Source organism: Vigna umbellata, chromosome 8 (genome assembly GCF_029865625.1).
Source record: "Vigna umbellata cultivar VRB3 chromosome 8, Vumbellata_1.0, whole genome shotgun sequence".
NCBI lineage: Eukaryota > Viridiplantae > Streptophyta > Magnoliopsida > Fabales > Fabaceae > Vigna > Vigna umbellata.
In genome coordinates, this window is record NC_142172.1 from 32,090,685 (window position 1) to 32,107,874 (window position 17,190).

The window sequence follows — 17,190 nt, forward strand, 5'->3', positions numbered from 1 at the left end:
CACAATAATGAAAGATGGTTGTGTTATAATCAAGGAGCTTTCAACCAAAAATTTCCTGATAAAGTATTTTTTTCATTTTTGGTAATTTATAAATATAGCTAAATTTATATTTAGGTTTGTTAATTTTTTATTGACTTTTATGATTAAAATCATAGCATGCCTATTTCCATTATTCTAAGTAGTAATAAGGATTTGTCAAAACAACTAAATTTCCGACTACTAAAGTAAATCATAAGATACTTTCTGGAGGACTATAATCGAATTAAATATATCCACATAAATGGCAATGATTTAAACCGAAAAATTGGCAACAAAATATATTAACTTGATTAACAGTCTACTTTTGGTTCACTCTCATGGATGCAGGTTCACTCTATTAGATATTTTATTTTCTGAAATCTTGAAAATTCCATCACTCTAACATTGTAAAGTAAGTTTTTTTAATCTTTACCATTATCTATACTAAAATAAATCTTTTTACAAATGATAAAAGATTTTTGAAATTCTGCATATTAAAATAGTCTCTGTAGAAATTGAAAACCTAATTTAAGATTTGGTTTGTGCCATTGGATAACATGATCTGTGGTGTTATTAGACTCAGCCAGTTCTTGTGGGATCCATTTACCTATTATATGGTTACGTATTAACTGATGGATAAGTAAAGGTAAAGTAAAAGGAAAAAGAAAAGCTTAAAGCAAAGGAACGTCATAAACAAGAACAATTTACACGGAAAAAGTCATAGACCTATGACTTTGAGGTTTTAGATCGAAGATTATGTTATACACTAATGACCGGAAATGCAAGATCTTTCAAATTTAAACTATTAAACAAATTTATGAGTTGTTCCAACCACGAAATGTAAGGTGAATGACAAAAGATTAAAAGAAGAGATGATAAAGAAAATGGAGAAAGAGAAACAATTAGCTATCTGGATCAATCTTTATAGAACAAGCAGTTTTAATTTATCTTCACATTATATGATAATGGTTTTGAATTTTTCAGAAAGAATGAATAAGGAGTATTTATTGTTGAGAAGACACAAGATAGCCGAACCAATGTAGCAGTTTTTACTTCTTAGGTGCAAGCCTGGACTTGATTTTCTCAACGACGTTGGTACCAACCTGGAAGGTCTTGGTCAAGACATGGTCGGGAAGTGAAGGTGTGGCAGAAAACAAGGTTGTAGCAATTGACTGTGTCCCTGGAAGTTGGCTGTTGAAGGCTGAAATGACAGCAGCAGGGACGTTGGCATTGTTCCGTTGGAAGTGAACTAAGCCTTTTGGAAAGACAAATATGTCACCCTTGCTAATGGTCTTTGATATGAGGAGATTAGAAGTGGTTATGAAGCCTACATCTAGTTGGCCTTCAAGCACAAAGACAATCTCAGTGGCACGAGGGTGAGTGTGAGGAGGGTTTATGCCATCTGGGGCATAGTCAATTCTTGACAGAGACACACCAAGTGTGTTCAGTCCTGGGACTTTCTCAACATTCGCTCCAGTCACTATTGACCCAAAGGTGTTGTTGGTCGATCCTGCTTTTCCTAGTATGTTCGAGAAGAAATCTGAGGCATTTATCTTTGATGCTTCTTTGCAGCTGAATCCATTCACTTTCACACCTGTTTTTTTAGTCACAGTAACAACCACTCTTTAATTACTAGGACAATCATACATTAACATAAATTTTAACAACATTTTGATACACCAGTTGTGAGTTATGCTTGAAATGATGCAATTTACGGTTGTTTTTAGAAAGAATAAAAACAAAGGAAGTATTGACGTGTGATGTGTTGATAAATAGAGGAAAGAGACAAATAAAAGTTAATGATGTGAGTGGGAATACTATATATATTTGAGTTAAAATGATTAAACACTGGAGTCAGGAGAAAGCAAAATTAAAGTAGTAGGTAGAAGTGGAATGTCTTGGACACTGATGTTGAGTTAGGCGTGGTTTAAAGAAAATCAAAGTAAGCAAAGAAAAAAAGAATTCAAGAGTGAACAGAAAGGATCAAATTTAATCATTCAAAGAGGAAAAAACTGCTGGTAACAGAAAAAAGGAGGACCAGACATTTTTTTGATTGCATGTTTAAAAAAATTGGAAATTTATTTACAAACCGAGTTTTTTTGTCAGTAAAACTGAATTGCAAGTAGAATTGAGGGGAAACTCAAATTTTCAGATAAAAAGCTTTAATTTTTGGGATTGTGTTCGAAAATAAATATAAAATGTAAAAGATGAATAGAATGGTGTAAAAAGAGGAGAACCTGAGGAGAGGTCAGCGACACAGAGGTCTTGAAGAAGGTCAGGATCTGATGAGACGGTGGTGGCTAAGAGAAGAAGCAAGTTGAGCAGCTTCATAGTGTGGTTAGCCATAATATAATTTTGAAGGGAATAAGTTAAGAAAATGCAAATGGAAAAAGAAGAAGAAGGCAAAGTAGTTGGTAGTTGGAAAGTGTTGGGATGATGAACACTAATATTTATAGCATCACAGATATCCAAGCTTTGGTTTATAATGGGTATTTATTTCTTCATATTTTGGGACATCCTGTTCTTTCTTAAACTTAAAGAAAACTTATCCAATTGGATCACCCAAAACCCAAAGGCAAACAAATACAAAGGCCCCACACGCCAGATACTCAGACCCTGCTTTTCGTCTTCAATCTTTTAAGTTGGATAATAATTCTTTTAGAATATTTTTGTGACAATATTTTAATATTATCTACGTATGATTAATTTAAAATTATTATACAATCAATAATAATAATCATAAATATTAATATAGATCAATCACAAAAGGACACGTGATGTTAAAATAGTTTTTTGTAAAGTTATTTTTAATAAGTGGTACAAATGTAAAGATACGTTCTTAATTGAGAGCGTGACATTAAACTCTATGTTAGAAACTGCTTCTTGTCTTATTGTTCATCATAAGTTCATATTTCGTTCTCAGGATGATGTTGCCATTCCTTCAAATTTAATACACAGACAATATACATATAACTTGACTTTTAATAAATTGGCAATCCATTCGTTTTATTACTTACCAAAAGCTTATCCAAAATGCACACGTCTCAGCACATGAAGTTGCATAACATGTTAAAATTGTAAGTGGTGGTGATGAACAGAGCATTTTTCGTTATGCGTTTATTAAATGAGAGCAATGACAAGACAGTAACCTCGTATACTAATTGCAAAGGAAAATAACTAGTCATCTAGTTGTCATTAATACCAACCTAGTAACTCGTTCGCGGACATTAGCTCATTAGAAATTAGTTGCAGTTTCACATTCAAAATGCAGTGATGTCTCATCGGAGAAAAAATAGATAAGAAAAATCATAATAACAAAAGAGTTGACAGAGCGCAGGGGCACACTCGATTATTGGGAATTGTTGCTCAATGACTTGGCATTCCTATTAATCTCTTTTTAGTAACAGAAAATGCAAAATGTAGAACTCGATAAATAATTTTTGGAGAATATTTCCATTTGTTGTCTACAGTATAGGAAAAGTAACGACTTATCAGTTACTAAAAATTGCACTAATTGCCAATCGCAATCTAAACCAATTTGTCAGCAATAAAAATAAAGTATCTATAGCAAGACAACTTATTTTGGGATCAAGCCCAGTGCATCTTTCTCAATTATTGTTTTGCTACAGTGGCATCATTATTCATCCACGACTTTTTTTTACCTACTTCATCGTTTGGATACCCAGCCCCAAGTGATGTTTAAGTTTGAACCATATTTTGACAGTATTGCATTAGATATGTCTGAAAAAGTTGCGCCAAAGTTGGATGAAGTCTTGTACATATTGAAGGTAGATACAGTTAAATACCATCTCATAAAATAAACATAATTAGATGTTTGTCCAGTGTAGAAGCTTCTAACAAAACCTTAATTTATAGTAACTAGTAAATACAACTGGGTGCGTCCAAATATCCAGAATTGACAAAATTAAGTGAAATAGTCATGGAATGCAGCAGGAAAGGAAACTGGTTAAATTACATCCATTAATGGAGGATTGAGACTATCTCTGTAAAATGAAGTACCGCATTTGATCCTCCTTCAGACTAACTGCAACATACCAGGAAAAATAGAGGCACGGTAACAAAGCATGCAAAAGGGGAAGTAAAATAGGCGATGAAAAAAATTGAATGACATTCCGAACTCTAACCTCATCAAGACACAGCAAATTATTTCTTCTTCCTACCACCAGCACCCTTGGCCTTTTTGTTAGTTTCTTTAGCATTATTCGATGGTGTTTCCTGTCCAAAAAAAGTTGTCAAAGCATGGACCTTTCAAAGCAAAACAGTAATTTGTTCGAGGGTGGTGGTTTGACTGCTCCCAGTATTTTTCATTGAATGCTTTATTTAACAGGGAAGAAATATTCTGTTTTGTTCAGTTTCTATAGGCATATATTTTTAGAGATGGTGCTTCTAAAGCAGATCAAGGGTGTAAAAGGAAGGGGACCAACCCATTACTCAGGTTTTGCCAAGTAGCCAACCTAAAATGTTAATCAGCACTTCACATAACCAACTCAACCACAAGTAGAATGTCTATTGATCTTTACTGTGCCAATCCAACTTTAATGTTCGTGTCGGGCTTTATTAAAATATAGCAATTAGGGCAGAAGCTAATAATATATACAATGGACGGCCTTTTATAATCAATAAATTGATAAAACATAAAAGAGAGAAATAGTAAAAAACAGCAAAAAAGAAAAAGATTAAACATCTCCTAAACAATGACACAGAATAACGGACATTCAAATAAGGTAAAACAAGCTATGCAGTCCCTATTGCTTTTCTTCCAAAACAAGTTTATAATAGTAATTGACAAGATCCACAAGCCCACATGCTAAAGGAATTAAAAGTGAAGCCACAGACAATAAATCAAAGGTAAGAGATATACATACTGGTAATAAAATATGCTCGAGCATCGTAAGAAGGCTTGACATAGTTTTCAAAACTACTTAAGCAAAATTTGTGGAAGAATCACTATAATATCAGAACAGATTGTAAAAAGCTATAATTTATCATTCTGACTGTAATCATGTTAACACTTATATGTTGGACTGAAAGATAGATATGCATAAGCACAGAATGACTTTGGAGGTTCACCAGGGATATTCAGCTTCAGGCACCAAATCAGACACCTCTAGACAAAGGTATGGAGCTCGGAACCCAGATTATACATTGGCAAGCTAAAGTTGCCAAAACCCATGGGCCTTGACCAGTTACAAGTTTGCAGAGAGAACATCTTACGCTCAATTGCTGGTTTGAAAGATCTAAGCATGCATTTGATTTCCTGTCATTAATTGTAGCCAAAATTATCTAGCATGTCGATTTTAAGATTTCTAGTAAATATGGGGAAAAATTCCTGCTTTTGTTTTTTTTTCTATTTGGACTTATTACCAGTGAAAAACATATGTGAACAAGGGGGCTGAAGAGCTCCAAATCCACTTTAGGGTGAAGATGATATGATAACCATTTTGCTTCCACACACACAAGAGTTTCTCATCACATTTTTTAGCAGATATTCAATCACAAGAAAACAAAGTGACAGAGTTGACATATGAACATGGCCTGTATCTGTACTTTAAACTTCCAAAAATTAATACTCTATTCTTCACACAAATTATGTTTATGATACATTTTCATGGAATGGGAGAGCTTTTCATCATCCATATTAAACCTTAAGATGATGAATATAATGCAAAGAAACAATAGTTCATCATTTAGTTTCAGCCAGAAAAGTTAGGGAGAAAAAACAGATTAACTGAATCACAGCCAACCAAAATTCTCATCGTAAAAGTTATGGTGAAGAACTTGCAAGTTTTCTGCAAAATTAAAATAATTACGGATGGCCACATCTTGGTAGATGATAGACATAATGAATACATACCTTGCGTTTAATCGGTACTGATGGATTTGCTGTGGGTTTAAAAAATGATTCCAATCTGTTATTTCCAAAGAAAAATAAGGAGTTAGGTACAAGAAGAAACGAGAAAGGTTTAACATTAATGTCCAAAGACTTAAGAATAACCTACCGGCCTTGTGATGATTTGTTCTTTGCTGCTTTAATCTTTTCTATTGCCTACATTCATATATAAATCATTTGAATTTTCCTGAAGAGGCAATTGAAATCGTACTAAAGCAATCCAAAATAATACTATATAGAGCTCTACATACCTTAGTCACTCTATCACTATTGAAGCCATTCTCATTTACCAGAAATGTTATTAACCCCTGTAAGGCAACACAATACAACTTAATTATATTGCCAAAGAACACAATATATAGATAGATAGACAAATCAATATAATGTATTTGCGTATGAGAGTCCATGTACACTTGAAATGATATTGAAGTTCTAAAACTGAATATCTTACTTCTTCATCTGGAGCAGTCCACTTAATATCAAGTTCCTTTTCATCAGTTAAGACCATCGGTTCTTTAAAAAGCTGTCGGGCCTCCTGATATGGCCAATTATCTGGTATTTGGTACCTGAACCAATGCACTCAGTATAAGTACTTCCAAGGATGAAAAAGCAATATCATAATTAAATATCATGAACCTAGCATTCAAAAAGAGTATTTTAGATTGGTTGTCACAACAGAGAAACAAGTAAACCTTATTCCACAAGGTTATGTCATGCGACTAACACTAACTAAATTGCATAAGCAAAAGATGTTAATTTTCAATAGAAAGAAAAAAAACCTCTCTTTGTTTATTTTTTCCAGCATATTTTCAATCGAGCCATGTTCACGTATGAGTTTCAAAGCTGTCTGTCCCCCAATTCCTGTGGCACATATCATTTATCAATTATATCATATACATTGCATGTAGAGCTGATTCAAACATCATAAAACCAAGCTTAGACCAGGCATCATACAAATAAATATGGGTTGAAATATACCTCGAATACTGTCACAATAATCACAGCCAGAAAGAATGCATACGTCAATAAATTGGTCCATGGTCAGATTTAGCCCCTCTAAAATCTGAAACCAAAGAAATGCCAACGTGAGCATGTCAGAAAGTAAAAAAATAAAGTATCTTGAAAGCTAAAAAGACCTTTGCAATTTCAAATTCCATCACTGGAATTTTTTTTGAGCTTGGATCCATTAAGTGGCGAAGAAATTTAGGAGCACCAAATGTTAAGGAATCCATGTCTTCAGAAGCCACAGCATAAACCTACAATACATAAATCATTCAGCATAAATTCTATAGAAAGTTTATATTAAAGGAAATGCTACCAATTCGTTTGAAGGAATGAGTTGATAAAATTATCTGAAGGCATGGTTATCCAAAGAAAAAGGTATGAAAGCAAGAACATAACTGAAATTTAAATGGATTTTATAAGAAAAAGTGGTAAAAATTTAAATCAGTATTCAATCTTTTTGTTTCCAGAAAGTCTCTTTATTGTTTTAAAAGCATTAGTAATATCATTATCACTTTAGATTTCAAGAAACCAGTTCAAAAATCACGTGATACGCAACAGGTATGAGCTTGCCTTTCCAGCTTTGCAAAGTGCAGCACATTGAGCCTCTGCTTCTGAGGGTGCCTGTAGAACCCAAAAAATTGATCAGATGGGAAAAACGCACAGAACAATGAATACTTTAGTAATGCAATGTCACCTCAACAACGGGAACGCCCATAAGTCTTAAAAGTCTTTTGCAGTCATCATTATGCTGCTTTGTCACCTACAAGAATACGGAGATAGCATCAATACCATGTACCAACATTCATGTTCTTTATCTATCTACAACGTGCAAAACTTTTCAAATAAAAGCCAATAAGAAACAAAAAGCCCACCTTCACCGTCCGTTTACTGAATTTCTCAATGTCTTCTTTATTGGCACTCTAAATGAGAAGAAGAACCAGTCCACAGATGAGAAATATATTGATTTAAGAGAAGAAAAATTACTGTCACAAAAGGATCCCAAGAGAAAAGACAACAACAAACTGCGCATATACCTCTAAGGCTTCTGATAAATCCTCAGTAGCATCTGCCCTCTTCGAATAACTAACAGAATTTCAGTGTGAAAAGCATTATTGAGGAACTTTCTATAAGTTACAATTATGTAGTATATAAAACCCCCACCTCATAACAAAAATCATAACTCTCTAAAAAAACAGAATATCCACTAAAGATACCGTTTTGCCAGCTCTTGTTTCTTCAAATCTGGTGGCTTTCCATCAAAAACATATCTGCACACCAGCACTAGAAAAATTCAGCACACACAGTCTATACAAAAAAAAACTCATCCTCGGAGGGCTACAAGAAAAGAAAAGCTTGAGAAAGTTAAAATGCATAGATATGTACACTGGCTTCATCCCAGCTTCTAGAAGTCTGATTGTCCGCGAAAACATCCCTTGCAAATGACTACAAGACACATAACCAACACCATCATCACACAAAGCGAACCACATTTATCATCGAAAGGAAGAAACTGAATCCAGAACCCCGAATCACAATTAACCTTGTCTGATTGAAAACATAAGAAGTTATTACTGCATATACCTGGTAACTTCACCAGCTTCATTAGTGAGCATTTCGGTTCCGCTTCTTCCAACGACAATCTGCACCAAAATCCAAGACATGACACACGTAACTATAATGCATCATTATCGCTGTTGAAACTAGGTAAGTGTTGTGAAGGGAAGTACTGACAAGGAACTGGTAAATGCTCATGCTGGCGTCAACAGCGATCTTGCGACCGAAGTAACTCTCGAATTTGTTCTCTTTCATGGACTTTGGAGCATTGTCCGACAAAAGCTTAGTTAAACCCTAGAAAACAATCGACATTAACAAAATTAATATTAACTATGATAAATTGAAAAGAAAACAGAGGACTGGGATGATGAAAAAACCACTACCTTAATACCCATTTGGGTTGTCTACCAATGAAAACAGAAATTTGCAGAAAAATCAAATGAAAGGAGTGTTGTGTGACAGAATAAGAGAAAGAAAAAGAAAGAGGAGAACAAACTGTTTCCCGCGCACTCCTCTCTTCAGCAATTGATATTTTCTGTATTGGGCCTCTCAGCCCATTCTGTCTAACTGCCCAAACAGCCCATGAAAAGTCTTTATATATATATATATATATATATATATATATATATATATATATATATATATATATATATATATATATATATTTTACTAAGGTTTTTTATTCAATTTTTGTGTATTATATAGTTTAAAAATTACATACTTAAAACTTTTAATAAATATATCACGCTTGAAATCTGCTTTTCAAAATATACTGTAAATACTTGGGAAAATCATTTGGCATTATCATTGTTAAACAAGAACATAAGAACTCAGATATATGGTGGTATAGGTTATTGTTGTTTTTTCTTAGAAAAAACAAAATCTATTCAAGAATGATGTTTAAAACAGAGTACCACACGTTGCGCCATTTGTCATTCGCGTAAGTATGTGTAACGTTGCCACATTACGTTACATTTATGTCACATTGGAACACAAAATGGCTAAATAATAATTTTATATAATATGGTTGTTTTAAGTAAAGGCTATGATCTGGAACGTAATTCATTGATGTTAAAAGGTTACTTGCCGTGGCTGGGAGTTGAGGGGAGCTTCAGTAACCTAATACTTATATATATATATATATATATATATATATATATATATAACGAATATAACTAAGAGTTCTATTACACTCAACTTGAAATATAATAATAGAACTTTACAAAAAGATTTAATTTGCAAAAATCTAACATTCTATTTGAAACTTGTGCTTACCATTTAGCACATGATCCATAGAGATATCATCATTTCTTCGTATAATTTAAGTGATTATTGTAAAAGAAAAAACAAATACATAAAAAAACAAAGGGTAAGCTAATTTACTAAAAAAGATAAATCATGCAACAAAAACAAAGATATTAATACATATGCAAGTTATATCATTCAATCCTAAATTATGTAATTATTTATTCTAGACTTGACCATGTAAACATATATGTATTGATGTTAAACTCTTGAGAGTTATGCAATTGTAGTAACATATATACTCTTGCAAAGTCATAAACAAAAGGGTTTACCACCTACAAGGTTAATCCTTTTGGTGTCTAGGACCAAACTAATGCTTATATACTAGGACCTTCTGCTTTTCTCACCACATACTCCACTTTTCTCTACTTGAGATTGGATAATTATTAAAGTGTCAAGATAACTCTCATTTTGGAATGCCTACATCAATACATAAAACTACTTAACTAACATAAAATTTCTCAACTAGATTCATGGAATTATGTCAAACACATATACCATATTCATAAGCAACAACAAGCTCATTATCATTACAATTTCATACATGAATAAACTCTATACATGTTCATAATCATGTTATTAACCAATGAAGCATCATAATGCATGTTATATACTTATAGAAAATAGTGTAAAACCATTCTAAGCCAAAATCGAGAATAAAAAAATCATAAAAAATAGTAGTGATGCTCAGGCAGACGCTCATCACAAAATCCCTCGCAATAAGGGGTGCTCAACATTAGTTTCTAGTGCTCAATGCCAAAGTTATCGCATTTTCACTTGTAATGGTAATTGGTGCTCAACGGTACAAAGTAACATCTTAACACCGTACCATTCGCATTTAGGCTGCTCAACGATAAAATTGTTGCTCAGCACCATACCATAAAACTACACATTTCAAAACTCTGAATTAGGGAATTAGGAACCTATTCAGATGACCAAATTAGTATTATCGATTCAATTAATGGTTCAAAACAATTTTAGGTGTTAGAATGAGTAACAATTTGCTCAAATTGTTAGATTCCCAATCCCTCAACTTAACACCAAGCAAACAGTTTCAAACTACACAAAACCAATTCAATGCATTAGATTATGCAACCATTCAACCATCATTTTTAGACAAGTCGGGCATGTAATTTCATATTTGATAACATTTAAAGCATAAAACAAGATATTTAGCTTCACTTACCTTATAGATGACCAAAACGCTTTAGAAAGGCTAAAATGGCTCCAAACACATAGGAAACTCTATCTGCTCCTACGAATAACAAAAACACGATTAGGGTATACCATTAGAATCACTGATCAACAAGGACTCAAATTGATGACTCAAAAGATACATGTAAGTTGAGCAGGATCCACATGCAACCGATATAAGAAAAGAACAGGGGAAAGAGATTGAATTCAACTTAGTCAAACGAAAAAAATTGATAGATCCAACTCAGAGAGCTCGTCGTCATGATCAATCATACATTCTCAATTCTTCAATTAGACGAATAGAGGATGCAAACTCTTAGAGATAAGTTATAGAATTATAGAAAAATGGTTTTTAGAAAGATTGTGCGTTTTAAAATAATTAAACTCATTCATAACAAAATCATTTATATTAAAACCTTTTAATAACAAAATAGTTGAGTCTTACTAATTTTAAATCACTACCACTTCTAAAATATCATTTTCTATGTCTTTACATTGTGAAGATAATTCTAAATTAGATTGTGTAAAAAGAACTCATGAACACCACACTAGATTCCATGGTTACTACATCATCTCCTTCTTTTATTCTTCTCACTTATTTTTAATCATTTTATAACAAACATTTTATCAATTTTTGGGGAATAATTAACATCTATTTTACCAACAAATTTTTAAAAAAATACAACTATAGACATATTCACATATGGATATTAAAAAAATTGAACTAACACCATATTTACCAACGTTTTTTTTTAATATTATCGACAAACTAAGCGATAGCTTTTAAAAAATTTAAATTACCGATAAATTTTATCAATAAAAAATATTTGTTGAAAATAAACATTATAAATTGCCATATTCAATTAACAAATATTTGTGTTCATAAAAAAATTAATTTATCCACAAATTCATTATAAATGAATATTTTTATCAATAATTAAAATTTAAAAATCTGTGGCTAAAATTTTGTCAATAATTTAACATTTTCTTGAAGTAAATTGATATATTTTTTCATATTTACTTAGTTATTTGATTATTTGGTTAATTTTTTTTTTCATTCTTAATTTTTTTTGGCTAACCAAACAAATCACAATTTCATACTTTTAATTATGATTAGGAGTTATTTTATAACTTAGGATTTGGATAAAAATTGTAATTCAACTTACAACTCTAAGAATGTGAACAGAAAAAATTAAGTCAGATATAAATTCTCATCTTATTAATAATTCTTTAACATCGTTTACGGGATAATCTAAATTCCGTAATTGATTTAGATTTTTCTCTTTCTATTCATATTTATTTATTTATATTGCTTCACTTGTTTAGACTTTTTTTATCGACCTATTTACTTGTTGCTTTTACTCTTCCCTTTTATCAAACGATCTATAATACTTTTTTTTCCTGATTAAACAATAATAACTGTGACACTTATACTCCATTTTGGAATAAGTTTGAGTTCCCCTTCCATATATGCATTTATGTTAATGGAGGCAGTGGATGCTGTTGATCATTGCCCTTCCAGGGGAGATTTAATGAATCATCATGAGTCACTTGTGTTAGTTTTAATTATCAATATTGGTTTGGGGCATTCTTTATGGAATCCAAATGTTTGGGATACAGAGAATTGAGATATTTGTTGATTGAATCAAAATGTTCTATAACAATCTCATTCATTAAAGACAGTGTCACAGGATGTTTTCCACGCGGTATAATCTTTTAAAAGTATTAAGACATTTTTCAGGAATCATATTAATGTGTTATCTAATAGACAATTTAAACATCTTCTGTGTTTTATAATCAATTTTATTTTATTATTTAGAGAAAAAAAGGAGATTAAATTTTTAAACACAATTTTATAGTTATATATGTTATAAATTTTCTAATTTTTTTAAAAATATAATGTTGAAACGGAAAAGAAAAATCATTCTTCTTTACACTCCACGTGTTGCCTGCCCCAACCTTTTTCCCTAGGTTTTGTTCCTTGGCAATAATTATGAAGGAGTTTCATAGACACAAACCATATGCATGTTATACATTTAGGCACCACCATCATTTTATACTTTACAATAACACCAACGCCACAAAGGTCAAGTCCCTTCACTTCCACAACACGATGCACTTACATTACACACCACACGCCAATGCCAGCTACTACTATTATACTACCACATTATACTTCAACCTTATTAGTTTTTTAAGTTATTTTTTTTAAATATTTGAAAAAAAAAGTTAAAAGATTGGTTGATGAGGTTCCGTTTCTTGTGAACGTTAACAGTGTCGCGTTTTGGAAGTTTTGTTAAACAACTATTGAATTGAATGATCCTCACACGCATACGTAGGCAGACTCAGAAGCGACAGATTCTGGCACGAACTCACAGCATGATGAGAGAGCAGCAGCGTGTCGTGGGCAACAAGAAACAACAATAGTGGAACTGCCAAGGTTGAAAACTACTGGAACACGGTGTATGTGTCTAGAAGTAGGAAGTCGTAGAAGAAAAAGAGAACAGAAGATTTGTGTAACTTGAGATAACACATGCTCAATCACTTTGGAAAAGTCATGGACCATTGTGAGAAAAAAGTGATAGAAGGGGTGTGTCATTGACAAGCACAAAGCATGGAGGGTGGGGTTAACAAATCAAGCTTTATGAAAAAGAGCATTTATGAACTCAGGACCATAACACTGTGTCTTTGATGAGATGCAGAAGCATCTGTATAGCCTTTATCAAACTATTATTATATTCATTCATAGAATGCCACACACACGCAAAAGGGTTTGTCATACAGACTAAAAATTGATAGGTTTGGTCCAAAATTTTCAACTGCATTGCCAACTTCTCCCAACACTGGACCAGTGGCTATTGATTGGCGCCCACCACGGCAATGACATGTTACTTTTATCTTCATCAAAGTTTAAATTTGAAACTCAACTCCACTCTCTCACGTGTTAGCCTACATATATATTGAACCAAAGAGAATTTGTTTCTGACTACATCTGATCCTAGTCCTACCTATGCTTTTAAGGAGTGGGATATGAGCAACAATCTTTATTAGTTTTGAAGTCTATGCTCAGAATTTGCTGGCAGTTTTGGCTGGTTTATGAAGTTTAAATGCAATTCTTAATTTTCAATTCTTAAGATGTATCTTAACCAATAATCTAGTGTTTCAATCATTAATATACAATCAAAATCCAACTCCAGCTTATTGACTTCTACGATGCGGGACATTTATCACACGGAATGTTTTGACATTCTACTCAAAGGACAACAGCATGAGTTGGAAATTCTTTGACAGGAAGCCTTAGAATACAGATATGATACTGGTCTTGTGTCCTTGTTTTCTCAGGAATTTGGTGGGGCTAAGTAAACACACCAATCGAACATGGTGGAACATACCAAAATTAAAGAAAGTGCTTTCTAAATGAAAACGATTTTCAAACAGAAAAAGGTTCAGTATGATTGAGATAGTAGAAGTAAGATTGCTATTTTTGAAAGAGACAGTTCAAAGGAGAAGCGAGTTTTGTCATTGGAACTAGACTAACCACCAAAGCAAAAGGCGAAACTGAGTTTCTATGAGAGGATAAGAGGGGTAAACTGAGGTTCGTGAACTTTTGCCTAACAATGGAGCTTCCTGGGACATGAAGGACAGCATATGAGCTGTATCATGTGAACCTTGGTTTGAGTATTTGACTTAGGATTTTTTGTGTGTTTTTTTTTTCTAACACATTTTTTTACATTTTTGGAGTCAGGATGAAGCTGCATGTGTCTTGAATTCGAGGGATCTGGCCGGCTAGGACCTGAAATTTTTCTTTTGTTTAACATTTTTGAAAAAGAAGCATTGAACTTTCTCCCCTTAAAAATGTTGTTTTTTCTATATTTTTTGTGACCCAAATAAAATGATGGAGTTCCATTTGTCACCGGAGGATGGAAGGTCGATTTTGGAGGAATGGGCATTTGAATTGTGCCTCTCATAAACTGTAGGGGTAATTGTGGTTTTTCTCGTAGCAGGGATAGTATTGGATCCTTTTCCTTCTGACAATGTTGTCTGGTGCCAAACCAAGGACAAGTTTCAATCCGATTCATTCCCCTACCCAGCATCATAAAAAATAAAAAATGTAGTCTAGAGTTATACAAACACTTAATGATGATTAATTATTCCTTATGAAGATTATCCAGAGGAGATATAATTAAGAGGGAATAATTAGGGAAAGCATGTGATATATGCAGGATTCAGCTGTAAAGAACATAACAGTCTACGAATTTGATAATATAGCCACTGGCACTGGATCACTGGATCACATCCTCTTCCTTTCAAATTCACCCGTGAGCTTTACTGAAAAAGCTTTCTAGTTTAGGAACACTGATACAGCGCCTCACCCAAGACAAGCTTATACATGTTACAAACCAAAGCCTAAATGTGTGTTTAGTGCTTGGGTTTATTAGGTTTTAATAACTCTTTATTTTGTTTTCAAAATATTTTAGTTTCATTCTTTATAAAAATTTATTAAAATGTAAAAAATATTACTACTTATTATGAAGAGTTCTTACAGAAAAATATAATACTATGTTTTAGAAAAAGATCTTCCTACATGTAATGTAATGTGTGAAACCTTATATAAAATTATAAAGTATACAAGTAGAAATAATTTCAGGAGGGGGGGAATTATTGCGTAGGTAAATCAATATGTTAGCTATGTTCCTTTGTTTCTCAGTGTAAAATTTAACTTGGAGCTAAAAAAAGTTGAAATATATTATTCCAGTTCCAAAGTTTGTGAAGTTAAAAAAGGAAAATGTAATGACCACTTTTTTTTTTAATGTTATAACTAATAAATACTCTTACAATAATTATTTACTATTTAGGAACAAAAGGAGATGAAGTATAGTAGGCGTTTATACCCATTTAAAAATTATCCTATACATTAAGGGAAAATTAGTTCAAATATAATATGTGGTCTTAAATGTGAATTTTTATCTCAATTTAAGAAAATATTCTTTAAATACACTATTTTTTCAATTTATTTATCCTAATATACCATTCCCTGTCCATCTCGATAACAAACCAATCCATTAAATTGATGTGGTGTTGGAATGACTCCCCATGAGTTGATTTTATATGCAATTTTTTTTTTTATAAATTTGGTATAATAATATGTAAATACAAATTTAAAAAATTAAATATATTCAATGAATAAATATGTAAAACAGGTCAAATGTTTTAATACAACATAATAGTATATATAAATAGTATTAAAAATCATTATAAAATTATTTTAACTTAAATGAATATAGATGTTCAAAATATTGAACCTGTAAATGAATAGAAATACAAGTGAAAGTGTAATAATTTAGATTAAGAGAAAAATAATAAAAAATAAAACAAAAATTTATGAATAGTTTATTGAGTATGAGAGATAAAAAAATATTATAATAGATAAAAAAATTATAATTCATAATAAAAATACACTGAAATAAATTATTATAATTTAGTTTTTTATTATTTTAACTATTTACTTACATTAATGGTTTATTTTTTTCACACACTTATCTTGCTTTCTTTGCACATAAGAGAAAATTGCGTTTTGTTTTTTCATTTTTTGTATATTGCAGCTTTGGAAAATGAGCTTCTATTTCTTGCCTGTTTATTTTTCCATAGTTAGAAACAAACAATTGAAGATTATTAAAATCTAATTTAACTTTTTAATATGATTAAAAATGTTATGTCAATTAATAGTTGTTTTGATGGTAAACATTAAAATAATTTAAAAATAGCATTTACAATTAATATAAGTATAAAAGTAATTTTAATACAAGATATTAATACTGAATTAAAATTTAATAACTCAAATCATTCATAGCGAAATGATGATTTTATTACTTTTGAATGAAAATAATAGTTTAATAATTCGACTAATGTTAGCTGAAAAATTGCAATTGACTATTGTTATTATTTGAATTTACTATCGTTACTAAATTCTTTAAATCCAGTGTTAATTGGAAACGTATTATTTTAGAAAGTATAAAAATTAAAAAACTGATTTAAAAGTACATAAAAATAAATACTGAAAATTATAAATGAGAATGACATATTTTCCAGAATTTGTTGTGGGGCACACATGATGGTCCTGATTAACATCATTGATTGAATTAGCATCCATGATTAAGCTTTATGAGCCTTAAATTAAAACCTACAAATCTCTCCGCCATCTG

At 31.7% G+C, this 17,190-nt stretch overlaps 2 protein-coding genes across 2 annotated transcripts; both read right to left on the reverse strand.

The window, feature by feature from the left end:
• Positions 1-903: 903 nt before the first annotated feature.
• LOC124848535 (germin-like protein 5-1) lies at positions 904-2,483 on the reverse strand. Its single transcript, XM_047326228.2, has 2 exons — positions 2,256-2,483; positions 904-1,612 (listed from the first exon to the last, which is right to left on the reverse strand). The coding sequence occupies exons 1-2, from the start codon at positions 2,362-2,364 to the stop codon at positions 1,068-1,070; spliced, it is 654 nt and encodes a 217-aa protein (XP_047182184.1). The 5' UTR covers positions 2,365-2,483; the 3' UTR covers positions 904-1,067.
• A 1,328-nt stretch (positions 2,484-3,811) lies between these two features.
• Positions 3,812-9,028, reverse strand: LOC124848534 (5'-3' exonuclease family protein). The gene is made up of 18 exons (XM_047326226.2): positions 8,872-9,028; positions 8,666-8,782; positions 8,516-8,574; positions 8,318-8,377; positions 8,149-8,202; positions 7,969-8,017; positions 7,807-7,854; positions 7,629-7,694; positions 7,505-7,555; positions 7,066-7,185; positions 6,908-6,992; positions 6,709-6,790; positions 6,381-6,495; positions 6,181-6,237; positions 6,039-6,085; positions 5,894-5,948; positions 4,164-4,254; positions 3,812-4,063 (listed from the first exon to the last, which is right to left on the reverse strand). The coding sequence occupies exons 1-17, from the start codon at positions 8,881-8,883 to the stop codon at positions 4,183-4,185; spliced, it is 1,149 nt and encodes a 382-aa protein (XP_047182182.1). The 5' UTR covers positions 8,884-9,028; the 3' UTR covers positions 3,812-4,063; positions 4,164-4,182.
• Positions 9,029-17,190: the final 8,162 nt, after the last annotated feature.